Genomic DNA, 27734 nt, shown 5'->3' with positions numbered 1-27734 from the left:
AGGTGAACCCCCCACCCGAGTCCTAAAGCCCCTTAAGGCCTCTCAGCAAAGTCAGGGGAAAAAACCCAAACCTCCCTGTGGTCTCTGTCCCCGCTCCAAGTCCTTCTCTAGATCTGTGTAATGTACTTTCCCTGGGTTCTCCAGTTTCCCATGACATGCTGTGCTCCTTGCTTTGAGTATTAGTGGGGGGTTTCTAGATCTCTCTCCCTGCCCCATTCTGTCTCCCTGTGGCCTTCTAACTGGGCAAGTCACACAAGACAAGATCAAACAACTGGCCGATACTCAGGCAATAACCTCTTTGTCTTAAGTCATTCCTAACTCCGGCCTGGGCCCCCACACCCAGCAGGGCAGTCCTGACTCCATCCGCTTTTTACCCGAACGCTCAGGAGCAGATAGTGGAGAGTGACCACAAGGGGCAAATGCAGCCTTGAGTGTCCCCCCTTGTCACTGGAGGGAGGGTGAAACTGCCCAGTTGTAGCTTTACTGAAACAGACGACTCCTGCAAAGAGCGCTGGGAGGATGCAAGTGTGAGCGTCTGCCAGAGGCTTTGATTGAGGGGTGGGCCGAGCCAGAGACTGCCCTTGCGAAGGCTGGAAGCCCTGCTCGGGGGGACAGTCACAGCAGGGCCTTGTCTGATCACTGTCAGGCTTAAGGAGGGGCGAGCTGTGCACTGGAGCAGTGCTCTGAATTCCTGCCAGGCTTACAAAGGTTAAACCAACAGCCGCAGGGAGAGGAATCAAGCGCTGTGCTGTCATCTAGTGCTGCTGCTTGGTCTTGGTCTTGCTCTCCCCTGCCTCCTTTCTGGGAGTGGGGGCTGGCTGGGGAAGGGGGCTGGCCTCCTTGAAAACAGAGCCAGGCTGCTCCTGCCGTGGTGCGGTCGGGGGTGCACCCAGCCAGGCCCCAGAAAGGAGCCGGCAGCCAGGAGATGCTCACTCCGCTGAGAGACATTAATGGGCTTCAGAACTCTCGTAATTAGATTAATCTAAAAAGGGTGAGCAACTGCCCCTGGGGGAGCGGAGGAAGGTGCAGACAGCCTTGCTGCTGTAGCAGTGCCAGTCTGCGTCCGCCAGACCGGCTGGCTTCATGCGCGTAGCAGCCCTGCGGCTCTGGTTTACCCACGGCGATCAGTGGAATTACTCTCTCATTGGAATCCCGTTTCTCCTGGGCCTCGGTCGCTTTTCCTTTGTGATGACAACAGGGAGGACTGGCAGGAGGCACGTGCCACGTTGCCGCTGCTGGAGGAGCACCGTGGCCTTTGGCAGGGACGGCTTGCTGTCGGCAGAATGACACCAGCATTTCTGTGATCAGGTCCCACTCGGCGGCCGGTTAGAACTGGGCTGTGGCATTGAGCGCACGTGGCAACAGCTGCCGGGTGACACTTTGAAAAGATTGGGGTAACCTCTCATTTCCCATGTGTCAGGCTCCTCCCCCTCCCGCCCCACATCCCAGGGCTAGCCCCTGCAACTCACCTTTATTTGTATCACAACAGCACCTAGAGGCCCCAAGCCAGATCGGGGTCCCATTGTGCCTGGGGCTGTATGTACCCCTATAGCAGGGCTGTCCCTGCCCCAAAGAGTGGGGGAGAAGGCTGCTATTGCCTCTTTCACAGGTGGGAGGGTAGCCTAGGGCTCACACAACTTTCTTCCTAAGGTTACCCAGGCAGTGTGCAGCAAAAGGGGGGTTGAACCCAATTCTCCAGAGTCCCATGGTGATGCCTTCTCCGCAAGCCCATCCATCTTGCTGCCATGCACTAGAGAGAGACGGTTCCTCATTTCTTCAGCTTCTAGTGTAACCTGCATGCTCCATGTGCCTGCCTGGAGTTGAGAGACTTCAGTTCATTCCAGGTAAACAGAAGAGCCTGCTAGCCCCGTTTTCAATGGGGCACCTCGGAGCCCTCCCCTCCAATGTGCCTGCCTGCCTGCTACGGATCTTTCCCTTCAGTGAATCTTTCCCACGTGCCTTCACCGCTCCTTGCTCCGCGGGGTCATCCGCTCTGCCATGGCCACTTACACCCCCCCGCCCCCATCTGATCACATGATCCTAGGGGGCTTTCCATTCCCGGCCTGGTGCGGGTAGGGTGACCAGATGTCCCAATTTTATAGGGACAGTCCCGATTTTGGGGTCTTTTTCTTATATAGGATCCTATTACCCCCCCACCTCCTGTCCCGATTTTTCACATTTGCTGTCTGGTCACCCTAGGTCCGGGGTATGATCTATCTCTGCCTCATTGCCTCCCCAATTGTTCCATTCTTCACCCTCTGTCCTCCTTGATCGTTATCATCCTCTTCAGGCAGCGCTTGTCAAACCTTATCGGAGCTGGCTTCCGTCAGCCTTGCGTTTCCCCGGCTCTCCCAGCTGCGTAGCACTGTCGGGAGAGTCTCCCAGCCGTTTGACAAGAGGGAGACAGTGGCAAAGATGGCAGGGAGTATGGCTTGTGGTAAGGTATGGGCCTGGGAGCAGGGGGTTCTATCCTTGGCTCTGCCACTGGCTGTAGGCAAGTCGCTTGCCCTCCTTGTGCCTCAATTTCCCTGTCTGTTAAAGGCCACTCTGACCTGCCAGGCAGAGTGCTTGTGACGCTTGGCTCATGTGTGTTCGTAGAGAACATTGAATGGAAGGTGCTAGGGAAAAGAAACAGCATTAGGTGACTGTAACAAGTGTTTATTGGAACAAAGGGGAGACCCAGTGCAAGTTATTTATGGCCATCCTCAAAGGGACTGAAATCAATGGAAGGTCGGAGCCTTAAATATCTTTGAGGATCTGGACCTTTGGCCTTTTCTGCACCATGCCACAGGGCAGACTACAGGGGTATGAACTGTAGAGTGCTCGAACTGCCGCTGCTGCCGCGAACTAACCGGTACCTACTGCCCGTGAACATAGAGCTGTTTGAAACAGGACTGCATCCGCGCGAGCAAGATCCCTTTTAGTTGGCGCCAGCAGGGTCTATGCAGGGCTCGTAGGGCGCGTGCAATACATTCGAGCGCCCCTCAATTCACACCGCCGTAGTCTGCCATGCGGCACTGCACGGGCTAGCCCTTAAAGTTGCAATTCAGGGCTTGAATCTGCAGCGTAGTAACGTCGGTCACCCGATGCCTCCCTGTCACGCAGTCATTGGAGGGCGGTTCTGGGCAGACTGGATTTACACAACGGCAGGGCAAGGAGCGGTTAAAGGATTTTGTTCAGCCCTTGGCCCGTGCAGGGTCGGTCCAGCTCCTGTAGTCTCAGGGTTCTGGCTGGTAATGTGGAGAATGGCCCTTTAACCGGGTTCCTGGAGGTCATTGGCCCGCGGCTCTTGGTGCCTGCACGTTAGGCAGGGACTCATCCTACATGCTCATGATGGTCTCTTCTGGCCTTCAAATCTATGCAGTGAAATGTGGCGTTTGCCCTGCCTAGGGCTTGCTTTATAGAGATACAAACCGAGCCCCTGTGGTTACTGTCCACATGCACGACATGCAAGTGAGCAGCACGGAGTGTTCTCGCTGCCTGGATCTGCAAAGCGGGGTCACAACTCCCCCCTGCCCCCCAGCCTGCAGAGCTGCCATTCATTGCCATGGGAGGCGGGCGTGCAGCAGGACCAGCGTTCCCCCTGCTCATGAAGAATCTCTGGCTGAGCTGATCCTGTGTACGTGTTCGTGGCAATCTCTCTTTCCCCCCGTCCCCCCGAGGCACTCTTCATTACTGCTGTGCCTGGGGGAACCTTGCTTCATCCTATTTCCTTCCCAGCCCCACTCAGCCTCCACCAGGTTAGCAGCTCCCGCTGGCTTAGTGCGCCGTGTAATAAACCCATATGGAGGCTTTTGATTTTGCCAGCACAATCACATTACTCCTGTTAAAAATGGCTCGGCCTGGGGTAATAAATTGGAGGTGTCAGAGCTGTTTGCTTCTTCATCTCCTTTCATTACCCAGAGCAGCGATTGATCTCCGCTGTCGCTGTCCTCCAGCGGCACTGGGGGAAGCAAATGGGACGTGCGAGTACCGATGATGCTTTTGGGGGCAGGGGGCAGTTTGCAGGGGGGACAGTTGGGTCTGTTTGGGGGGGCAGACAGGGGAACTGTCCCACTCTTCCTCTTTGGGGGAGCATTTTCACAGCATTCTAGCAATCGGAGAGAGATGAAAGATCCCTATTAGGCTGTGTCTGATCCAGCCCTCGCAGCAGCCGGGTTCTTCCCTTGAGTGCGATCTCCAGCACTTTGTCCAGCTTAGAATGACTCAATCGATGCGGTATCCGCTGTATCCTTGGCGAGACCATTCCACCGTCTCCATTTTCCTCCCCACCCCCACGGCGGTGATGGGGTTCTATTGGGGTGTTTCACCTAATAAGGGCTGGGGGAGAATTCACCATCGTGGCGAGGTCAGTTCCAGACCTGACTCTTTCCAGATCCTGCCCAGTACCCCAGCCGAGGGGCAGCCTGTGCCAGACTCAATCAGTTCATCCCTCAGGGAGTTCACTTCTCTTTCTTCGCGAAGGATCCCAAGGCAGATGCGGGCTGAAACACCAGTTGATTTTTCACCACTTAGGCCCTGCTTAAACGGTCCAGCGTAGGTGGCGTGTCTAGCTGGATTTCCTGGCGCTGGTCCTGGATTTTTCAGCCTATTCTTGCCAGATTCTGAGTTTCAAAGCCCCGTGCTTCAGTAGCCCCGCTGCTTTCAGGGTGTGTTTGCAGCTTGTGTAGACATACCACGCTAGCTCGGGTATTGAAGCAGTGAAGCCATGACGGCACGCACTTCAACGGAGACTCTACAAGCCCCCCTGGGTCGTTACAGGGTTAGCCTGGTGCCAAACAGGGGTGAGCCCCAGGTGTGCCATTAGCAGCTTTGCCTGCCTGCACCGTAGGGGGGTTTGCAGTGGTTGGCTGGCCTACGGGGCTGAGCCGAAGCTCCCTGAACTCAATGTCTGTCTGGCTAGTGACTTGCCCAGATGTGGGATCAGGCCCCCTTTTATTCCCAATTCAAGGCACCCAGCCCTAATTAATGAGCAGGATTTCACTAATTAACCCTCATTTAAAAACGGCAAACAGGGACCTATTTCAGCATGGATTTAACGCACCCAGATTAGTTTGGGCGCGTGCGCTCGCTTGGGGGAACGAGCCAGAAGAAATGTTAACCCCCTGCATTTAAAGGAGACAAAAGGCTAAATCAGATTTTTCCTCTCGATTCTTCTGTTACTAGAACAATTACCATTCCTGGCACATGAATTATAATTAGCAGCCTCTTCAAACATTAATACTTCAGATGCAGGGTATTTATATAGGGCTCTGGTATTTATATTTGATGAGATCTGTCAACAACTGTTCTGCTAGCCAGAATATTTTTCAGCCGAGCACATTAAACAGGACAATTAACTGGCTCTTACGCTTATTCCCCCTAGAAACACATTTAGGCTACTTCTCAATTGCTGATTGGGGAGCGGCGGGGGGGGGGAGGGGGGGGAAGGATTCTTTGTTCTGAAACAGAGGAATAGATTAGTGTCCCAGGAGGTGGCAAAGAACGGTACCGTTTTTATGAATACCAAGTACAAAAAGCTACACTGAGGTCAGGACTACAATGTACCAAAGGCAGAACATTCAAAGGGAAGCAGCGGCAGAGTTCAGGGCTCAGGTTGAAAGGATGTAGTCTCTGCTTTAAAGGAAAAACAATGAGACTGTGCCCTTTTTGGCCGCTTGATGATGAATGAAGAAGACTTGAAAGATTTCATTTCCTTCTCCAAAAAAAAGAAAAAATGAGGGGGTTTTTAACCTTAGAAAAAGCAGAAAGATTAAATCTGGTCTTCCCTGTTTTTTTTGCTGGGTGTCTCCTTGAAAGACAAGAGAACTGGAAAGAGAAGGGTCTCAGCCCTTAACTGAAGAGGGGAAGAATCTTTAAAGACAGCTTTTCTCCTGAGTGTTTGTCAGACCTTTGCGTTAAATCAATGTGAACAAAAACAAACGAACCCAGATCGTTTAGTCAAGTCTGACTAAAAAAACCCCTCCCTCCATGGCTCAAGTTTCACTTCCTTGGTTGCTATGTGGTGATGTAATCCTGCTAGTTTTCCAGTTGTCCATAAAGTCCTCCAGGAAAAATAGTAGACAAGATTTGACTGTATAGTGTTAGGTAAAAAATAAATTATAATATCCTATCTCTTAGAACTGGAAGGGACCTTGAAAGGTCATTGAATTGAGTCCAGCCCCCTGCCTTCACTAGCAGGACCAAGTACTGATTTTGCCCCAAATCCCTAAGTGGCCTCCTCAAGGATTGAACTCACAATCCTGGGTTTAGCAGGCCAATGCTCATAACCACTGAGCTATCCCTCCCCCCCAGTTGTTATACCTCATAAAGAAACAAAGCAACCACAGAGCACTAACAACCAGTGGGAGTTAGGCACCTAAATAACTTTGAGGACCTAGCAATAGGGCCTGCTCCTGCTCTGGGCAGATGGACCCTTGTTTCCATACAGAGCTGTCTTGCATTGGGCAGGTACTTCAGGACCATGGCTGCAGGAGCCGTGCCTACCTGACACGCAGCACATTGAATGCTAGTAACTCTTGAGGGGTCTTGTGCGCTTGCCCTCTTAACCTCAAAGGACACCAGGTAAGGCCCCCCCCAATCCTGCAAGTAGATCTATGTCCGTCGAAACCCACTGGTATCAGTCCGGCACGGAAGAACTGGCAGGCCTGAGCCTTAATTAGGAGCAGAGCTAATTGAGAAATGAGGTGGTGTTTCAAATGTCCAATCGTCCAGCTTTCTTCAACGTTTTCCAACCAGCTCAAAGTAAGAGCCTGTTGTTATGTTTCAGAACATACAAAATAGAGAAGTGAGATGAAAACATAAAATAGTCTCGCTGGAAGGTTGCAACGTAGCACTGCTTTGTTTCGTAGAATTCAGAATGATAAAAGCAGAGAGAGACAAAACAGGCTGCTCCCAGAGGTACAACTCACCGCACCTTGTTACTCTAGGCTCCCTGGCAGCAAACTGACTGCTGTGTTCATGCTTCCCTACAGAGGCTCCTGCCTGCAGGACCAAGAAACCCCTGAGCATTTAAATTGATCGCTCTCCCATGTTAAAAGTTTTCCATACACCACACCTGTGAGCCCAGTTTTCCAGGGCTTGCAGCATACAGACACACACACATCCATGTAGCCCCAAGGATATTTTTAAAGCTATATCAGTTCTTGTGACTGTATTTTTATTACAGTAGCACCTAGGAGTCCCAGTTGAGGGTGTGTCTACACTCCAACTGAACTGCAGTTGGGGGAGTGGATTGAGCTTGGGTAGGCAAACCCGCATTAGCTGTTGTCTAGCTGGCGTGGCTGAAAATAGTAGTGAGGACAGCATCAGCTATACAAATTCCCTTGCGCTCCGGGCTATGTATGTGTTTGCATTGCGAGCCTGGCCCACCGCGCCTTCACTGCTATTCGTAGCGTTGGTAACCAGATGAAAGCTAATTTGGGTATGCCTGTGTGGCACACCTTCCATTGCAGCGTAGGCCTGCTCTGAGATCATGGCCTCCTTGTGCTTGGAGCTGTACAGAGACGTAGCGAGAGACAGTCCCTGCCCAAGAGACTAACTAGCAGAAGGGTAAATGACTTGCCCAAGAACACACAGCAGGTCAGTGGCAGGATTCGAACCCAGCATGCCTAGCTCCCCAGTGCTCCAGCCACCCAGCCTCAATTTCCCCCTGCTGCTGTGACTGAGACACATCCAGTAAGAAAATTGAAGGGGGCCCCCCAGGTGAAATTTGGCTTGCAGGGTAGTTCATCTGCCCACCCAGAATAACCCTGGCCAGTCAGAGCTGCAGATGTTTGTCCCCTCCCCACCCACCCGGGAGCAAACAGCTGCCACTTTAACAGACTCCATCTAATCCGTCCAGCCAGCCTCATTGTTGTGTTTGTTTTTCCTTAATTCCTATCGGCTCAATTTCTCTCTCTCTCCACCTCCAGCTGCCCTCGCCTTTAATTCCCCCCTCCCTCCACTTTCCCTCTCTCCCCATCTCTCTCTTCTTTATTTACAGCCACCTTCTCTCTGGCGAGCAGAGCCCGTTTGCAATTTCACACCTCAGCTTGGGCTGGGCGCCGTGGAGCAGCCGGCCTGTCTAGCCGGAGACAACCAGGGGAGAGGGGCTGGAGAAGGCTAAAAAAAGGAAGAGATTTAAACCTCCCCTCTGGGCATACCCCCAACTTTCTTTTGCCTGCTCAATTTCAGCTTCTTTGACCCCTCCCTCCCTTTTCCCTGGTCAGTTTCACTAGGCTCTGGGGGGAATTGACTCGATTGATGCTTCCCAAGGCGCTGCTCCCTAAGCATCAGGGATCTGGAGAAGGGGCATTTTCCCTCCTTCCCCCCTTTTCCTGTTGCAGAGGATGACACTTCTTTAGGCGCCGGGCATGAGGGGTGCTAGGTATCTGGCTAGGGTGACCAGATGTCCCGATTTTATAAGAACAATCCTGATATTTGGGGTTTTTTCCTATATAGGCTCCTATTACCCCCCATCCCGATTTTTCACACTTGCTGTCTGGTCACCCTATATCTGGCCCTCCAGCTGCTGCCTCGTTTCTTCCTGAAGGTCTCTGTAACCTTTGCAAACTAGAGGGAGCTGTGCATGCGAAAACCTTAGGGCCAGGAGGAGGAGGCGAAAAACCCTTTGACGTATCAGGAGCCACGATTGCAAAGAGGCTTCCAGACCTTCCAGCCACCGATTTTTTTTTTTATCTCCCGCCTTTCCCCAAATCATCCCCAACAACCGCATCCAAACTATGACGGGCTTCCTGAAGCTGCAGCTCCCTCCATCCTTCCTCCCCAAAGTAGCCCGCAGGTCCCTGAAACCAGAGAAGAACTGATGGATGCAAAAGGCTGAAAAGTCTCTTCCCACTCCCGCCCCCTTTTCTTTGTGCAGTTGCCTTGCAAAAAGCTACTGGTGGTGGTTGGAGATCACGGTTGCGGTTGTGTTGTGTTTGCAGCTGCTTTCCTGGATCCTGTACAGGAGACGAGCTCTGAAGGAAAGCCTCATAACAACCCTCTCAAAATCTAACAAAGAAGAAAAAAGCTGTCACTGGACTCTTCCAAGCTAGACTTTTGCTAAAGTTTTCCAGTCCTGCTTTTGTGAATGTCTCTTAAGAGGGAGGAGGTTTGATTATTATTTTTTTTTGTAAGATCCCTGTTTATTTGGGCTTTGGAATAAATCACTGCCTTTCCCCCCCACCAGAAATAAAAACTGAATGATGGATGTGTGCCAATGTGTACTGGAGATGGTCTTGTTTTTCCAGGAATTGCGTGTATGAGGGTTTGACACTTCAGCAGCCTTAACTATAAACCAAGGAAGTTTCTGGTGGTGATGGGAAATAAATATATACACAGCTTCGTATCTGACAAGAAAATGTAGCTGGGATGCGATTCCGTTCCCCGGATCTCTTAAAGGATTCTAACTGGATAGACAAAGACTTAAAAGAATCGCTGGTTATATATTTATGTATTTAAGAGGAACTTTGTAAAGGCAGTTTTTAAATGGACATTAATGTGCCTGGCTGGTGTTTGAACAGATGAGGTGTTCATTGTCTAGGGTTGTTTGGGGTTTTTTTTTTTTAAATGTTTCTTTCCAGACCATAGGAAATTGTCTTTGCGGGATGCTCTATTGTTGCTTAGATCTGATCGTTCCATAATGAACTGGTAAATTTCTTCTCTCTCTTTCTTTCCCCTTTAAAAGCGCTAATGCTTTGTAAATGCTCGGTATCGCAAATCCGTTTTAGGGATTAAAACCGATCTCTTAGAAAGACACTCTGAAGCTTTCATTCGAGACAGGTTTTTGGCTGCGTGTGTCTATTTTTTGAAGCTTAGTGCAGGGGAGATGACATTTTTTTTAAAAAAGACTTTTTCTCCCCTCAATTTTCCATTGCATTTGAACTGGTAATAGATTGTGGAAACCTTCCGTGATCCAACCCCCACACACAGATCTGGTTTGATGTAAGTATTTTATTTCATAGGGTCTATAGGATCTCCAGACAGGAGTGTGTTGCTTTTCGTTTGGCGTTAAACACCTTTGAAACCCTCTTCTTTTAAAGGGAGAGAGGACATTTCATTTCCAACTCCTGGAGAAGCTCGCTCTGGGATAAGACATCAGTCTGAGACATAAACATTGGCGACCTCTCGATGCGCAGGGTCTCCTGAAAGGAAGATGAATGACGCTCAATTTGGATTATAAATCATGGGGACCCACTAAGGCTTATCTGATGGCAGCTTGAGAATTCTTCCCAACCCACTTGTTCTGCCCAGAGAGGTCGAGGTTTTGTTGTCAGGCTGGAACAAATGGCCAAGTGGCTGAAAGATTACTTGAGTTTTGGGAGCAGGAGGTCTCCTCCTCAGCCCCCCACGCCCGACTACACGGAGAGTGAGATTTTAAAGGCTTACAGAGCGCAGAAGAGCCTGGATTTTGAGGATCCCTATGAAGACAGCGACAATAAGCTGGAGCCGGAGCCTGGGGGGTCGGGCTCCCCAAATACAGCAGCTGCTGGTGGCTGTGCGGAAGGGAAATACACCTCCCCAAAACACAGGCTTATCAAAGTGGAGTCCAAAGCTCTGTTGGCGACGGCTGCTGAGGAACTCAAAGGCGGGCAAGAGCAGGTAAGTGCTAGGAGCAAGGGGATTTACTGAGCAGGTGTCCTCCAGGGGTCTGATCACACTCAGGCCTGGCCCTCTCGGCCTGCGGTCACATCAGATCTCTCAGGCTAAGCAGGGATGGGTCAGGTTGCTGCTTGGCTGGGGATTTCCGAGGTGCTGCATGCAGTGGGATGGGTGATTCAGTAACTGGTGCTCTTTGCTCTGAGTCAGTGCTGTTCTGGCCGTGGTAGAGTGCACCGTGCAGCGGATGATGATCTTGAACGCTTAGTGTAAGAGCTGGCATATTCGGTTCGGCCCGGCAGCCTAGCCAGTGGCCCACTCTGGTGAGGACGCTGGGCTTCCCTGAATTCACCCTGATGTTGCAGTTAGATTCAGCATTGTTCACTTCCCGTCCTACAGTGCTTTGCGGTGAGCTATTATGACGAAACAGCTGCTGGTTGCGCCCCAGAGGTGGCTGCATTTTGGCGGTGTGTGAAATTACTCCCCAGGGCAGAGTTTGCTGAGTATTGTGGGATATACCCATGAACTGGAGAAAGGAAGGAGGGAGGGGAGGAGAGGGCCACAGCCTGGGAGCATCTATCATGGGGCTCCACGGGCAGTGAAAGATTTCAAGCGGCGGCCACGCTTTTCGGTTTGTTTCACCTTCTGGCAAGAAACGTGCAATAAATGATCCTTCCTGACAGCATCAGGGAAAGAGCCGACTGGCTGGTTTCGTAGCTCCGGAGAGGAGGACTGGGGCCCAGGAGATCTGGAATTGATTCCCAGCTCTGCCACCAATGCCCAGTGGGACCTTGTGCAAGTCCCTTCCCCTCTTTCAGGTCACGGTTTTCCATCTGTAACACGGGGCTAAAACGAAACGCCTTCCTTTGCCGCACCCTGGGTCTGTCTCTTCTGGTTAGACTGTACAGTTTTCAGGGCTCGCTGCGCGTAGGTGCCATGAGGCCTGGTCTCATCTGGGGCGTCTCGGTCCTCCTGGAATCCCGCTCATTATTAATGCTATATAACACTTTCCCAGTGGCATTTTCTGTATTGTTCCTCTGACAGTCACTGAGCCTCATCTCTCCAGCCCAGCTCCATCCATGCTAGTCCTCCGGAGCTGCCTGTGCAGAGAGCATGCTGAGCGGCATGGGGGGACGAGGGGGGAAGTTTTGGAGCATTGCTCAGGGTATGCCTGGGGTTGTCCAGCAATCACTCCTCCGTGGCCCATTCTGGGCATGTCAGTGGGGCCGGAACAGCGATAGGCTACGTCTGTAACGGGCCTGGATCAATAGGGTTGCAACCAGCTGCACTCAGTGGTCCTCTTTGGAGCAGTGGATCCATGGACGTATTATTCTGCCGCTTGCCCAGGCAGGTCGTGCCCATGCGGGGACCCCTCTGCTCCATCCACTAGACTCTGGACGCATCCTTTCCATTATCCGTTGAACTGTGGGCTCTAATGTTACATGAAGGGGATGGGGGACGCTGTGGGTACGTCTACCCTGCAGTGAGGAGGTGCGGCGGCGGGACGTGTAGCGTACCCCAGTGAGCATAGCAGTGAAGCCGCGGCAGCACGGGCAGAGGCCCAGGTTAGCTGGTCGAGCACATTCCGAAGGACCTGGGTGAGCTTGTACCCAGGATTCTATATTTAGCGAGCGAGTGTGGACAAAACCAGCTTGCGTATGTCTCGTGATTGCTGGGTAGACATAGGGCACAGAGCGGGGATTCCAGTGGGTGGCGCAGGGGAGCGGGGAGGCAGGACTCCTGGGTTCTCAACAGGCTGGGAGCGCTGCCAAAGGAGAGATCAGCGCTGACCCCTCTGTCCGGGTCACAGATGGCGGGGACGGATGTGCAGAGCCCTCGGCCAGTAGGATGGGCTGGGGGATTGTCAGCACATCAGTGAGCTCATGGAGGAGCGTGTGAAATCCAGACCGAAGCGTGAGGCGGTTGGCAGGCTCAGCTCCATGCGACTGTTGCTGGGATCACAGGTTCCCGCCCTCCTTAGCACCCCTGCTCTCAGCCTTGTTAGCAGTGACGTGAGGCAGGCAGAGGTGCCGATGGCCCAGAGGGATTTTTCACACCTCTCTCCACATGCACCCTCTGCATTCCCACCGCCTGCGTTTGGCAGTGGCAGCGTATTCCGGTAGCCCCATCCCAGCCTGCCCAGCGATCACTAATGAACCCCGCTGTGGGAGAGGTCAGTGCTGCTCTCCCCAGGGGGAAGTGAGGCCCAGGGAGGGGGGACGTGACAGCGGCAGAACTGGGATTAGAACCCACGTCTCCCCACTCCTTCGCTCTGCCCACTCGCCATAATTACAGCATCTGCCATAAATTCCTAGCTTCAGCCTCAGCCTTTGATGGTTAATTCATTGGCGACGATAAGTGGGCGACATTTAATTCTGGGAGCGACTGTGCTTCGGGGGCCAAGCTCCAGCCATCCCGTGCCAGAGGCCAGAGGATTTCTGAGCGAGATCAGGTGGAGGGGTGAGCTGGGAGGTCGCTGTACCTGGCTTATGGATTCAGGCCATCAACAACAGACTACCAGCTCACCTAACCCACACCCGGATCCTCCCCGCGACCCTGTAACGCGGCTCTTCGGCAGGAGGGCTTGGGCTTGAGGGCCGCTGCAGGTTATGTCACAAGCCGTTAGGAAGGTGAGCGACTCTACAGGCAGAAATAACCTAGATCTGACCTTGACTGCATGAGATTCCCACCAGCCTGGGTAACAAGCCGCCAAAGGCTGGCAGGGGGAGGGGGCCTTAGGACTGTCCCTTGAGTGGGTTACACAGAGGAAGAAAGCCCCCGTTTGTTAGCGGTAGCTAATCTGCCGTAAGACTAGCTCGGCAACAGCGTGGTCTAGTGGTGAGAGCAGTGAGCTGGGGCCCCCGGGGGGGGGTCTATTCCTGGTTCTGCCACTGTCCTGTCACGTGACCTCGGGCAAATCCCTTCCCCTCTGGTGCCCCGTCCATCCGATCTCTTTAGATCAGAAGCGTTTCTGTGCAGGGGGGGTGTCTTTCACTTTATGAGCATGCGGTGCCCAGGGCAAGGGGACCCTGATCTCGGTTGGGATCGCCCGGCGCTACTGGAATAATATGTTTACATGATAGTTCCTTGGTAAGCCTGACACCCCCTAAGGCGGGTACGTCGTGGCCCCCCTACTTTGCTGATGGAGACGTGGACGCTGTCTGTGCTGCAGCTGGGGGGTGTGATTGCACCATGTGTGGACATACCTGAGCTAGATTTGATCTAGCTAGCATGTACAGCCCCCCCTGAAGCTCGCGCTGCCAGTTCCTTTGCTGTTGGTGTCTGACCTGGCTAGATCCAAGCTAGCTCTGGCCTGTCCCGGCCTGCTGTGATCACACTCCCCGCCTGCAGTGCGGACCTACCCTGAGACTTGCCCACAAGCGGGGCCTGAGCTAGGACGAGGAGCCAGGGGTCATAAGTCCCTGTACTTTGATCACTAGACCACGTCTTCCTCTCCTTTACACCAGCATTGACTCTGGAGTGACTCTGATTACTGCTGATTTATGCCAGAGTACATGAAAGAGGACGTCAGGCCCCGTGTTCTTACCGTGATAATATCCAGCATATTTCTGCTCCTCCCCCCGCCCCAAGCTATTCCTTGACCTTGTCTGTAGTGTCCTTGGGGCTGTTTGGATTCCCTTTTGAACTGGGCCACGTGTTCCTCTCTGCTATCGGTCACCTTGAGTACAGAGACAGTCCCTGCCGGATGCTGGCCTTTGCTGGCCGTACTTCTCACGGGGGGGAGTTGTTTTTCTTTAACTCTATCAGTGACGTTGTTGCATACACACACTTTACATTCAGGCAGCACCTTCCATCCCAAAGCATGTTACATATCCAGGAAACACTCACTCAGCACTGAAATGCAGCCACCTCTGGGGTGGAACGCGGCAACTGTTTTAACAGCGCACAGCAACACTGCCCCGGGAGCACTCATCCACTGCTGAAATGCAGCCACCTCTCAGGTGAACGGTGAGAGCTGTTTAACAGTGCCTCTGCATAGGGCTCACTCACCCAGCACTGAAATGCAGCCATCTCTGGGCTGGAACATGGCAGCTCTAAGAGCACACAGCAACACAGGGCAGGAGGTGAAAAAGAAACCAAACAGTCATTTCCCCATCTGGAATTTGACCAGGACACGGGGGCTAATGCCTTGCCCCTGGCAGAGAGCTCCCTGGGGTTTGTAATGAGCGCAGGTGCTCAGAACACTGGGTTTGTGTGAGCTGAAACCCGGCTCCTCAGTGCCCCATGGGCAGCGCTGACCCAGTAGGAAGTGCATGCACCTCTCCTGGTACCCCGGCCTCTTTTCCCACCCAGGCCTCATGCTGCTGGTGTGAGGAGATCAGCAGGAGGTGCTGTGATCGTTCAGTCTCGTGCCCTTTCCTCACAGTAGCTGCAGGTGCCAGTTCTCCTGCATCCGAAATTCCCAGCCCAGCCGCCATTTACTCTGTCTCCCCTGATGAGCAGCGGTATCAGCTTCTGCCTGTGCCCTGCGAAGGGGCAGGTGCCCCCGTGCCAATCGGACGGCTCCCCCATCTCTGATCCCCGGCTGCCAGGCCCTGTCCCCCCGCTCGCTGCCCCCGACAGCGTGTTAGACGCGCTCAAACAGCCCGCGGAGGAAATGTTTTGAGAGCTGCAGGCAAATGAGACAGGCGCGAGGAAATTGCCTCTTGAAGCAATTACCCTATTTCTCCCCTTTTGTGTCTGTGAATTGAGCGCTGGGGAATGAGGGGGATTGACAGCGCTGCGGGCCGATGTTTTCTTTATCCACAGAACGGGTGCATTCTGGGCTGGCACAGGACAAGACATGCATGGCTACACACACACTCACTCACACACACAAATTCACACACACTCACTCACACACACACACTCACGCACACACATACTCATGCGCACACTCACACACACATTCACACACACACATTCACACACACACACCTACTCATGCGCACACACACACATGCTCACACATACACATATTCACACACACACGCATATTCACACACACTCACCCACACACACACATTCACACACACACACTCAAACACACTCACACACATGCACATGCGCACACACTCTCACGCACACACACACATGCGCACGCTCACACGCACACTCACGCTCACACGCACACTCACGCTCACACACACGCATATTCACACACACACACTCACCCCACACACACTCACCCCACACACTCAAACACACTCTCACACACACACTCATGCACACGCTCACACGCACACTCACACGCTCACACACACGCATATTCATACACACACTCACACACACACTCTCTCTCTCTCTCTGTCCAGTCTACATGCCTATACCCTGTGACCTGGCGGAGCGGGGAGAGCGGGCTCCATCCTGCTGGGGCTGGCAGCGACGGCAGCGCTAAACGCGTTCTGCCCGCTCTGAGATCACCCTGAGACCAAATAACGCCCTGCACTGAGCAGCCAACAGAAGGCAGCTTCTCCCAGGCCTTCCTGCCCCAGCCTGGATTCAGACCTGGACCCCAGAGGTGAAAGGCTTCAAAGCCACATGGCCACGCAGTCCCGCTGATTTCTTTGCTCTCCATCGCCTCTCCGCCCAGGGCATAGCACTTCCCGTCTCACACTTGAGCCCGCTTGCTGCCTCTCTGCCTTCAGAGACGGGGGATCGGCTGGGACAAAGCTTAGGCCAGATCTTCAGTGGTATTTAGGAGCCTAACTCCCAGTGGGCGGATCTGGGTCTTAGCAGGGCTGGTGCAATGCGTCGCCTAGGGCGCCAAGTGATTGGGGGCGCCAAAAAGCGGTGCCCTGGCTCGGCAGGGAGGAGCCGCCTTCCGGAGGCGCCGGAGAGCCAGAGCGTCGGCTTGTTGGGGCGGCGAGCCCCAGCCGTGGAGGAGCCGGCGTGGCGCAGGGGGGGCAGCAGCCCTGCAAAGGCGGTGGTGCCGCTAGAGGGGTGCAGCCGCGCCCCCCCACCCTTCCTGCCCAGGCTGCGGCGCGGCACCCCCCCCTGGGGGCTCCTGCAGGCTGCAGCAGATGCATGCGGGCACCGGCCCCCATGTGCCCCCCCAGCTTCCCCTTCACCGCACTCAGGCTTCGCGGCTCCCGGGCATGTGAGCTGCCACCGCCGGGGCGCGGGGCCCTGAGTCTGCTCCGGGAGGGGTAGCGGCGGCAAGGGCGGGCACTGGGCCGCACCCGGAGCAGGCTTCTGTCCCCCTGCGTCGCGCCGGCTCCTCCACGGCTGGGGCTCACCACCGCCACAAGCCGACGCTCTGGCTCTCCGGTGCCTCCGGAAGGCGGCTCCTCCCTGCTGAGCTGCTGCAGCGGCCCAAGCCCGGCAAAGCCAGTGAGTGGACTCGGGGCGGGGGCCGCTGGGGTGGGGTGTGGAGGGGAGGGCTCGCGGAGGGGGGGGGCGGGTGCTGTGCACCCTCCAGGGGAGTTCAGGGAGTGGGGAGAGGGGGAACCTGGTCTGGGGAGCAGCCCCTGGGTTCGGCTGGCCCCTGGGCAGGCTGGCCCCTGGGAGGGGTCTATAAAGGCTTGTTGGGATTTACCCCTCAATGAACCGATGTGCGGAGGGAGGTGGGGGGTGCATGGTGGAAGTTTCACCCAGGGCGCAAAATATCCTTGCACCGGCCCTGGGCCTTAGTGCCTTCCTTCTCCATCACACTCTGCAGAGATCCCCCAACAAACCCACGGGAAGCATGTGAAAGGCAGGCAGGTGTCACGAGCCCCGTGTCACCGATGGGGAAACTGAGGCAGGGGCTTGCCCGAGATCACGCAGAGAGTTGGTGTCAAAGCAGGAAGTAGGACTCAGCGCGTTCCAGGCTCACATCTCCTCTCCTTCTCTCTGCACTTTTCACCTGGCCTCTGATGAGATGAGCTTGCTGGTGGCCTCGGGTTCGGGCTGCTACCTGGCTCTGACTGGCTTCCTAGCTTAACTCCCATGTCCATAGGGAAATCGTAGAACGGTAGGGCTGGAAGTGACCTCGGGAGGTCACCGAGTCCAGCCCCCTGCACTGTGGCAGGACCTAATAACCCTGTTCGTTAAAACCCCAAATGACGGGGAGTCCACAACCTCCCTTGGCAGCCTGGTCCAGAGCTTCACTCCCCTGAGAGTTAGAAAGTTTTCCCTAACATCTCCCTGGCTGCAGATTAAGACCATTGCTTCTTGTCCTCCCTTCCGTGGACTCGGAGAACAATTGGTCACCGTAGTCTTTATAACAACCCTTCGCATACTTGGAGACTGTTCTCAGCTCCCCCCCTCAGGCTTCTTTGCTCAGTTTTAACCTTTCCTCATCCGGGTGGACACAGTGAAGTCTGTGTGCTGGGGGAGAGGGACTCCTGCTGGTCAGTGCCCCGGGCTGGTTCCCCGGGCCACTCCTGCAGCTGGGGCGTTTGGGTGTTGCTGGGCCTGGCCCTGCCCTTTCTGCACTGAGCGTAGCCTCCTGCCCGCAGGGCGATGGCGACAGCGAGTACTCCGACCCCTTCGATGCCCGCCGGGAGCAGCCAGGGGACGCCGAGGAGACGGTGCCGGAGAACAACGGCTACATGGAGCCCTACGACGCCCAACGGGTGGTGGCGGGTGAGAGACACCAGGGCACGAGCAGTCTCCAGGGGGCTCTGTGCTGCATGGTGCTGGGCACGGAGGCCCGGGGGCTGGGGCAGGGCCTCTCGCTCTCACTGGGGGACCTGTGCCCAAGGGGCAGGACAAGGCTGTTATCAACTCCGCTGCCTGGCTAGCTAGCCCCTCGGGTGAGTGGGGGGCACCCAGTGTACCCCCATGCCCAGGGGCACCAGGCACCCAATCTCCCCCCATGCCCATGGGCACCAGGCACCCAATCTCCCCCCATGCCTGTGGGCACCTGGCACCCAATATCCCCCCATGCCTTTAGGCACCTGGCACCCAATGTACCCCCAGGCATGTGGGCACCTGGCACCCAATCTCCCCCCATGGTCATGGGCACCTGGCACCCAATGTATCCCCATGCATGTGGGCACCTGATGCCCAATCTCCCCCCATGCCCATGGGTACCTGGCACCCAATCTCCCCCCAGGCATGTGGGAATATGGCACCCAACATCCCCCCATGCACATGGGCACCAGGCACCCAGTGTTCCCCCACCCCCCATGCATCTGCGGACCTGCTGCCTGGCACCCAATCCCACCATGTATATGAGCATCTACTGTCACCCTCCCTACCCCCTCGTCTGCACATGGCCTCCTGCTGCCTGCCCTCAATGCCCTGGCACACGTCTATACACGGGCTCCTTGGCCCTGCCCAACGAATCCCCTTTCGCTGGACTCCCAGATCTCCAGGGCAAAGGCGACTGGGAGGGCCGGTGGGGGAAGCAGTGCCAGCAGGGGCTGCAGCTTTACGACACCCCCTATGAAGAGCAGGAGCGAGACCCCGAGGGCGGCCCGGCCAGCCCGGCCCGCGAGAGCCGCCTGCCCCAAGACGACGAGCGGCCGGCGGACGAGTACGATCAGCCCTGGGAGTGGAAGAAAGACCACATCTCCCGGGCCTTCGCAGGTGAGTCCCGCCCCGTCCCGCTGAGCGGGCAACGCCCCAGGGAAGGGCCGATCTCTGTGGGGAGGGGAGCAGGGAGCCACGGGGCTCTGCTGGAGCCCTGAAATCCCCCCTGCTCTGCCTGAGCGTTAAACACCCCAGAGCTCTTTCCAGTTGGGTCGGGCTGCAATCCCCCTGACCCCCATGGGGCTGTGTGCCCAGCTGATGCCCCGGGTGGGTTGCGTGTCACTGGGGTTGCAGGCCCATGGTGCTTCGGGATCCTCTAGGGTGAAAGGTGCCATCGGGATGTCATTTTTAACAAGGGCCAGGCATGGGAAGCGGCCCTGATGGTGCCAGAAAAGGGAGGGAGTGCCAAGGGGACTCTGCACAACCCCCCGATCCCGGCCTGGCGCCCCGGCCTCCTGCCCTGCCCCGGCGCAGCAGCGGGAGATGGCGTCGGAGGGAAAGGATGTGGCATTACTAATGGCACCTTAAAGGCCCATCAGGCCAGGGGCTCTAGTCCAGTCCCAGACAGGCGCCATGGGGTTACAGACCCCAGCTGCAAAGAGTCCACAGGCCTGAGCCTGCAGCCTCTGCCGTCTTCCCATTGGCTTCAGTGGCCCAGTGAGCAAAGTAATGTAACTGGGCGACGGGGTGCAGGGTTCCCCTGAGGCTGAGGGGTGCTGGGATCAGGCACAGAGAGTGGATTCAGAGCTCCGGCGTCTGACGTTGTTTGCTTGGGTTCTGAACGAGCAGGGTTCTGGGCGCGTGGGCAGACGGGCACCGGGGGACGCGGGCTGAAGCTAAGAGGAATCTGACTCAGGAAGGGTTGGGCCTGACTGAGGCTCTGCCCAGCAGGCTGGGTACGGGGCGGGGGTGGCATTTGTGGGGCAGGAGTTCACCCTCCTTTGGCCCTGGACCAATGATACTGGCTAGAGACGGGAGCAGTGTCCTCCAGGTACCCAGGTGTGGGGCCTGGCTACTGACGTCAGTGGGGGCCAAGGCTGCTGCCGGGCTGAAGAGAGCAGAGGGTGGAGCCGGCCAGGGGGACTCGGAGCTCAGCTGAGCTTGGGGCGGAGACCGCGGCCCGACCAAGAGCAGCCTGCCACCTCTCCCTCCCCGTGTAACGCATTTTTCCCCCCACCCAAGCAGTGCAGTTCGAGAACCCCGACTGGGAGCGCCCCTCCTCCCTGAACAAAGAGCGCCGTCGGCCGCCGAAGCACCTGACGGCAGGCCCCAAGCACGGCCGATCGCAGAGCCCGGAGCGCAGCCCCCCCGTGGCCGAGCGCGTGGACCCCTCGCTGCCACTGGAGAAGCAGGTGTAAGTCTCAGGGGCGGGCAAGCCGGGTGGCTGGATGGGCACCAGCGTCCTTTAGATCCACGGTTCCCTGCCTGCTCCGGTGCCCTGATGGCAGGCCACACAGGGCGGGAGCTGAAGTTGTACCACCCCCCAAGCCAGCCACGCTGGGTGCAACTGTGGCCAGAGCTCTGAGCCCATAATGCATTCGTCCCAAGGTGCACTGGGGCAAGGCGTGTGTACGGGTCATTGGTCAGAACACAGCGCTGAGCTCGGGAGTTTTGAGTCACTAGCACCGTCACATGCCACGGAAACTGTCACAGGAGGAAGGAATTCCTGGAGGAATTCTGGGAGTTTGACCTCTCTCCTCCCAGAGGATGGTTTGCAATCGCCCCACAATGCACCACAGATCGGAGCACTGCTGGGCATTCTGGGATACGTGCCCAGAAAGCACTGCTGCTACCACACCTGAACCTAGGGCCAGGGTCAGGGCCCACAGGGGGCAGGTATTTAAGTCTTTCCAGAGGGCCCCGTGCAGACAGGCCTGGCTTGCGTGCCCTGCAACCCAGGCTCCACCGCCAGTCACCTTGTGTCTTGGGTGGTCATTCACACCAGGGCAAAGGTTGTGGTAGCGTGTTGCTCCCACTCTCCACTGGTGTAAATGACATGAGGTCCAGGGGGATGGAGAAGAAGCTTTATGGGTGGGACGGGGACAGGGGGTCGTGCGCTTGCCAAGATAACATGGACCTTGCCTGCAGCGTGGCCAACCCCAAGCATTCAAAGTTCCTGAGTCAGGCCCCCAAAAATCATGAGATGGCCTTGAACAATCCTGGGATTAAAAACATGGAGGTTCTTTCAATTTACCTTCTTGGTTCTGAGCTTTCAGGGTGCTCTTGGGTTGCGTTTTCAGGCTTTTCTCTGCAACTAGAAGAGCTAGAAGCCCACTTAATCTTTTAAAGGAAAGCTGAGATTCTCCTGCATTCACGTGACTCCGGTAGCTGGGGATTTGAGAAAAGACAGGCAATTAAAAGAAGGTTTGTGAGGAGGGAGGTTCTGGAGCAGCCTCCCAATAGGAGGAGTAGGGGAAACCAACCTAGCTAGTTTGAAGATGGCGCTTGCTAGGTTTATGGCCGGGATGATACGATGGGGTTGCCTGGGATAGCAGGGGACTGGCTCCAAGACGTCTAGCCCTGTGTTCTACGTTCCTAAAAGCAGCAGGTATCGCGAGGCTGATGGTGAAATTGTGAGCACTGGCAGCTCTGTGTCTGCCGCTGTGTGACCCTCTCCCTTTCCCCCCGCCCCAGGTGGTACCACGGCTCCATCAGCAGAGCGGACGCCGAGACCCTGCTGACTCTGTGCAAAGAAGGCAGCTACCTGGTGCGGAACAGCGAAACCAGCCACCATGACTACTCCCTGTCGCTCAGGTGAGACGCCCGCTTTCTCTCTACCCCCCAGCCTCTGCGGAGAACTGCTGTGCTGGCCGGGGATTGTCTGCAGGGGGGTACTTGCGCACTGCAGCTCTATGACCCAGCCACTTGGAGTTTCCCAGGTGGGCGGTCATTAATTAAACTGGCACCCCCACCAGGGGGAGCTGTTAGCCCTGTTGCACAGATGGGGAAACCGAGATACAGAGCGGGGAAGGTCTGGTCCCCAGTGGTGAGATAGTGGCAGAGTTGGGTAGAGAACCCAGGAGGTCTGACTCCCAGGAGGGTTAGGTGCAAGTCGGTAGCTAACTCCCATAAACTCCTTTGAAAGTCCCAGGCTAGACCACACTACAAGGTCCAAGCATAGATCCCAGGAGTCCTGATTCCCACTCCCCTGCTCTAACCACTAGACTCCCCCTTTCTCTCCCTCTCACTTCCCAGGGCTCCCATGACACCTCTCTCTGGAGGTTGGAGTGAGAGCTCATGCCCACGGTACATGCGTGGGAGAGAAAGCAGCTCACCGAATCCCTGGGTAGTGCAGGGAGCGGGTGTGCCATGGCCTGCGCCCTGTTGGCGTTGTGGTGGGGAGGGGAGCGTGGGGGGGTGGGAGTAGGAGAAGCTGGTTGCCTCTCGCCCTGCAGCCCTGGGAGGAGATGGAGGTGGGGGCTGCAGAAACTGACCTCAGAGGAGAGCACTTCACTTCTTTCAGGCGCTGGTGCATCGCAGGCCGCGGGGGGCTGGTGGGGGTGGGCGGGCGCTGTGATCGCTACATTCCTGCCTCACTCCCTGCACCGGGAGCCTGTGTTGGGGCATCTCGACTCTTGGAGCCAAGGGGTTGATGTGGGTGAAGGACAGGGGCATTGAGGGGTGAAAACATGGCGTCGTCAGTCACTGTCCCGGGGGCCAGAGCCCACCTAGGAGTGGCACATTTCTGCTCTCCGGCCCTATAGAGCCAGCCCTAGTGGTGCCCTATGGACGCTACCTTCTCCTGGAGGCTTTGGTTTGTTTTAAACTTGCTGCCTGTTGATTTCGTTGGGTGACCCCTGGTTCTTGTGTTATGTGAAGCAGCAAATATTCACACTTATTCACACCTATAACACTTATTCACACCTAGTCATTTTCTCCACACCATTCGTGATCTTACAGACCTCTATCACAGGGGGTCTCAACCTTTGTCTTGCTGCAGCCCCCCTTGACATGCTCTAAAAACGCCAGGGCTCAGCGGGCATAGGGGTGAACTCGGGGCTCCGGGCCAGGGGGGACCCTTGGGCATAGACATACTTTTACGTCTATTTGGGGGGGCAAGGGCTGGCGGGGCTCGAGCCAGCTCCGCACAGTGGGGTCACCTCCACCCCCTGACTCACTCAGGAGGCCAACCAGCCTGTCTGGGTTGTGGGGAACACAACCAAAACATATAACTCAAAGGGGGGACTCAGTTCGAAAGTTTGAAAACCGCCCAGGGTGCAGGGAGAGGTGTAGCTAGGGGCTGTGTGTGGACAGGGGGTAGCTCAGGGTGCAGGCACTGGGTAGCTAGGTGCTGTGTGCAGGTAGGGGGTAGCTCAGGGCACAGGCAGGGAGTAGCTAGGGGCTGAGTACGGGACGGGGGGCTCCCAGTGCGGCTTCCAGGTTCAGCAGGGGGGGCGCTGGGGCTCCTGGCTTCAGCCCCCCCTCGCTCCCGGCTTTGGAGGTTTGGGGGGGGGCGCCACCTTCAGCGCCGCACTGTTCCCGGCTTTGGGGCGGGGGGCGGGCTGCTGCCTTCAGCCCCGCGCTGCTCCTGGCTTCAGTGCTGGGGCTCGGGGCACCGGGGTTCAGCCGCGGAAAGGGCTCGCGGACCCCCAGTTGAGAACCGCTGCTCTGTCATATCCCCCCTTCGTGGTCTCTTTTCCAAGCTGAACACGGCCAGTCTTTTTCATCTCTCCTCCTACAGGAGCTGTTCCATCCCCCCTCATCGTTTCTGTTGCCCATCTCTGGACCTTTTCCAATTCCAATATCGCTTTTTTGAGATGGGGCGACCACATCTGCACGCAGTATTCGACGAGTGGATGTACCATAAATTTATTATCGATCCCTTTCCTAATGGTCCAAAGATTCTGTTTGCTTTTTTGACTGCACCTGCCCGGTGAGCAGATGTTTTCAGAGAACTATCCACAGTGACTCCAAGGTCGCGTTCTTGCTGGGCAACCGCTAACTTAGACCCTGTCGTTTTGTATGACTAGTTGGGATGACGTTTGCCAAAGTGCATTACTTTGCATTTATCACCATTGCATTTCATCTGCCATTTTGTTGCTCCGTCACCCCGTTTTGTGAGATCCCTTTGTAGCTCTTCGCAGTCTGCTTTGGCCTTAACTACCTTGAGTCATTTTGTATCATCTGCAAATTTTGCCAGCTCGCTGTTCACCCCTGTTTCCAGATCATTGATGGATAAGTGGAACAGCTCTGGGCCCAGTACAGACCCCGGGGGACGCCACTGTTTATCGCTTTCCCTTCTGAAAACTGACCATTTGTTCCTACCCTTTGTTTCCTGCCTTTAAACCAGTTACTGATCCATGAGAGGAGCTGCTTAAGGATGGGCGAGTGGGTTTGTGCAGGAGGACCAGAGTCCAGACTCTCGTTCCCAGCTCCTGGGTGAATGTGTGGTCTGCTGGGTTAGCGTAGGGGAGGGCTGGACCCCAGAGTTCCCCCCTTGTCCTGGGATAAGGCTCCTGTTCCTAGCTCCGGGAGGGGAGTGGGGCCCAGTGGTCAGAGCAAGGGACTGGGAAGCAGCATCCTGTGAGCTTAGACCCTTACGCTTTCCTCCGGAGGCGGGTAAGTTTTTAAGTCATCCCTGGAGAGCCTTGGATGGGGGAAGGGCAAGAGGCCCGGTCTCCTCTCCCCAGGATCCTCCAGGCCCTTCCCCGGCACACGGGCGCAATCCCCCCGACAAGTAGCTCCCCGTGAACTCTCGGCCTGGAACATCTGCTGCTTATTAGCGGCCGGCAGGCACATCAAAGGGCCGGGCCGGCGGGCGCTTTGTCGGCTGTCTGTGCACAGAGTGAGCCGCGCGGCCTGGGGAGCAGCCGGCATGAATATTTCATCAGGTTAATCGCAGCAGCGTGCTCTGATCCCCGGCAGGAGCCCAGGGCCCCGCTCCCCCTGCCGCGCGCTTTGAAATATTTCTCCCCGCACAGGGCTGGGGCTAGGGTGGGGCTGGGCCTGGCTCCAGATAGCAGAGCAGCCGCTCTCCTGGCTGGCTTGGATCATGCAACCTGCCAGGGGGCTCAGGGATTCCACAGCCAGCAACACTCCTGCACTGGGATCCGCTGGCCTGGAGATACGCGGTACCCTGCTCCGATCCCCAGACAGCGTGGCCAGGCGTCACTCCCGGGCTCGGTTGCTGGGGCTGGTTTGCTGGGACGGTGAACGAGTGGCTTCCCCTTCTCTGGGGCCTCAGATTCCACCACTGAGCAATGAGGAGGAAGCTAGTGTGGCGGATCCCATGGCCAGCAGTGACGGCACGGCTGTCGCCATGCTGAGTACCATAGCTGGGCTAGAACTCAGAGCCTCCTGCTCCAAAAACCACCAGCTGTTGCTGCTTCAGATAAGGGAGAATCCCCAGCAACTGCTAGCAGTATAGGCCCTATGACACACGGCCGAGCAGCTCCGCTTTGCATGACCATATCTCCCTCTAGTGGCTGGCCGCAGCAAAGACAAGCGCTCAGGGCCAATGGGGTTGCTCCTATGCGAGGGGATGCTAACGCTCTTTCCCCTTTGCTTCCATCCCCAGGAGCACCCAGGGCTTCATGCACATGAAGTTCACCAGGACCAGGGAGAACAAGTACGTGCTGGGCCAGAACAGCGCCCCCTTTGAGAGCATCCCCGAGGTCATCCACTACTACACGGTGCGGGAGCTGCCCGTCAAAGGGGCCGAGCAACTCTCGCTGCTGTACCCCGTCGCCGTGCAGACCCTCTGACCCGGGGGGCGCTTGCTGACCACGAGGAAGGGCTGGTCCGGCCCCAGCCCAGCCCCCAGGGGCGACTGGGGCTGCATGCTGCGTGCCCGGTCGTTTCAGCACAGGGGACTCCTGCTCCGAAGCAGCAATGGCAAGTCGCTCTGGCCGCAATGCTGCATCCGACGCCCTCCGAACCCTGCGTCCTGCTCTGGGGGGGTGGCCTTTGTCCTGGAAGGTCCCACACAGGGACGGGGTTAGCCTGGGGTCATCCCTTCTAGCCCCATCTGGGAGCTCCTGCTTCGGGGTTGTTTGTCGGGGAGATTCCCTTTCCCCTCTGCCCCCACCTTGGTCTCTCCTGCTCTGGGATGCTGCTGGCCCCAAGGGCCTGCTGTGTCCTGCCCCATAACATCTCTGCCCTGCTCTGGGGGGCTCTGAGAGACACTCCCAAGTTACTTCCCCACCTCCAGGCAGGTTTGATCCCAGGGTCCCCCCTTCCTTTGTGCAGCCCTGGGGGCTGCCACTGTGGGAGGGAGGTTTCTAGCATGTCCCCCACCGTCCTGCCCTGGGAGGGCCACGCCCGCCACCCCCGGGAAGGCTCTGAGCACAATAACATGTAGACACGGTAGGTTCATGTAACTGCCCTCCGGTGTCCTACCCCCGGTGTCATCTCGCCTGAGCCAGCTCCCCCCACACACAACCTCCCCGGCCCCCTGAGCCGGGTGGGCCCCCTCCCTCGCCATTCCCCTGGCGTGTGTGCGCGGGGCCGTCGCGCCGTGTGTGCTCTGTGTTGCTCTGTTCGTGCTGCCTTGGCAGATAGGGGTCCATTAAACGCCGTAGTACAGACTCGGCCCTCGCCCGTCCGTCTGTCTCAGGAGTCCCCCCGGGGCCCCAGGGCTCTGCATTACCCACCAGGGGACGAGGGACGAGAACAGATCTGGTCCCAGGGCTAGAGGGTTTCCTGGCCACCTGTAGGCGAGGGGCTGCCTCCGAGATCCGAGCCTGGAGAGCGAAAGCCCCATTTGCACCTAACTGCCTTAGGTGCCCTGGGGAGCTGGGCTCAGTTTGGAGGGGAGGAGTTTCCCCTTCCCAGACCCCATTGTTGGGTCACCCCGCCCCCTCGATCCAGTGGACACAGCTCTTCCTAGAGAGCAGGGGGTCAGCCCGAGGGGACCTCCCAGCCTCATTTCCCCCAAAGGCGGCTCCCCTGCTGGGCTGCTGCGTCTCCTCCCTCCGGCCCGGGTCTGGTAGCTGGGAGAGTTTCCTGGCCTCGTGTGAGCACCTGCAGCCGCAAGGCCACCTCCTGGGACATGGCCACCCCCACACAGGACGGGAGGGGGGCAGCTCTCCCCCTCCTCAGCTCCTTCAGCACCTGTCTCCTTCCTGCTCTTGGCCCATTCAGCCCTGGGCCTCTGCCCGCAAGCGCCAGTTAATGCCCACTTCTGATCTGGGCTGGTCCCCCCAGCTCTCCAAGCAGCCCTCCATGGGGAACGGCCAACCTCAGCTGGAGTGGGGCTGGGGGCCTAGTGGGGAAGATGGCTGCTGCCTGTTTTAGCCTTACCCCACTCCCAGCCCCCCGGCCCACTCCCCTCAGCCACTGGAGGGGTTAGAGCCCTCGCTGGGCCAGGGCAACAGGCCGCGCCTGGCACCTCATTAGCTGGGCGGAGGGGCCATGATCTGAGGTGGGGGCGGGTGGGCAGAATGTGCCCAGCCCCCTCAGAGCAGGCGGTGTCAGGGCCGAGGCGATACACGGCTCAGGGGGATGTGAGGTCTTAGCTGGTGGAGAGACCCCCGCACTGAGGGCTCTGCGGCAGCCATGCCTGATGGAGCAGGGCTGGGGGAAGCCTCCGGGACACAGACAGAGAGAGACGCCGAGGGCTCTGCTCTGCCAGCGGGTCCTCCCTGGCCCTTCCCACCGCGCCAGTCGGGGTGACTGCACCTTGCAGACCCTCACCAATCGCTGGGTCTGGGAAGCCCCCTTCTCCCCCACCTGGACACAGGCACCCACCCACC

General features: G+C 56.9%; 1 protein-coding gene across 8 annotated transcripts; it reads left to right on the top strand.

Annotated features, from left to right (window-relative positions):
* Positions 1-824: 824 nt before the first annotated feature.
* SHD (Src homology 2 domain containing transforming protein D) lies at positions 825-26567 on the top strand. Of its 8 annotated transcripts, none has more exons than XM_034755377.1 (7): positions 825-1394; positions 10026-10584; positions 18024-18150; positions 18877-19098; positions 20224-20395; positions 21676-21795; positions 23723-23933. In XM_034755377.1, the coding sequence occupies exons 2-7, from the start codon at positions 10270-10272 to the stop codon at positions 23916-23918; spliced, it is 1152 nt and encodes a 383-aa protein (XP_034611268.1). In that variant the 5' UTR covers positions 825-1394; positions 10026-10269; the 3' UTR covers positions 23919-23933. The 8 variants fall into 8 exon arrangements, with proteins under 8 accessions (XP_034611268.1, XP_034611269.1, XP_034611267.1 ...); XM_034755378.1 differs by lacking the exon at positions 825-1394 and adding an exon at positions 7316-9094; XM_034755376.1 differs by lacking the exon at positions 825-1394 and adding an exon at positions 7316-9633.
* The last annotated feature ends 1167 nt before the right edge of the window (positions 26568-27734 follow it).

This window comes from Trachemys scripta, chromosome 22 (assembly GCF_013100865.1).
Source record: "Trachemys scripta elegans isolate TJP31775 chromosome 22, CAS_Tse_1.0, whole genome shotgun sequence".
Taxonomy (NCBI): Eukaryota; Metazoa; Chordata; order Testudines; family Emydidae; genus Trachemys; species Trachemys scripta.
This window is presented reverse-complemented; position numbering and strand designations above follow the sequence as displayed.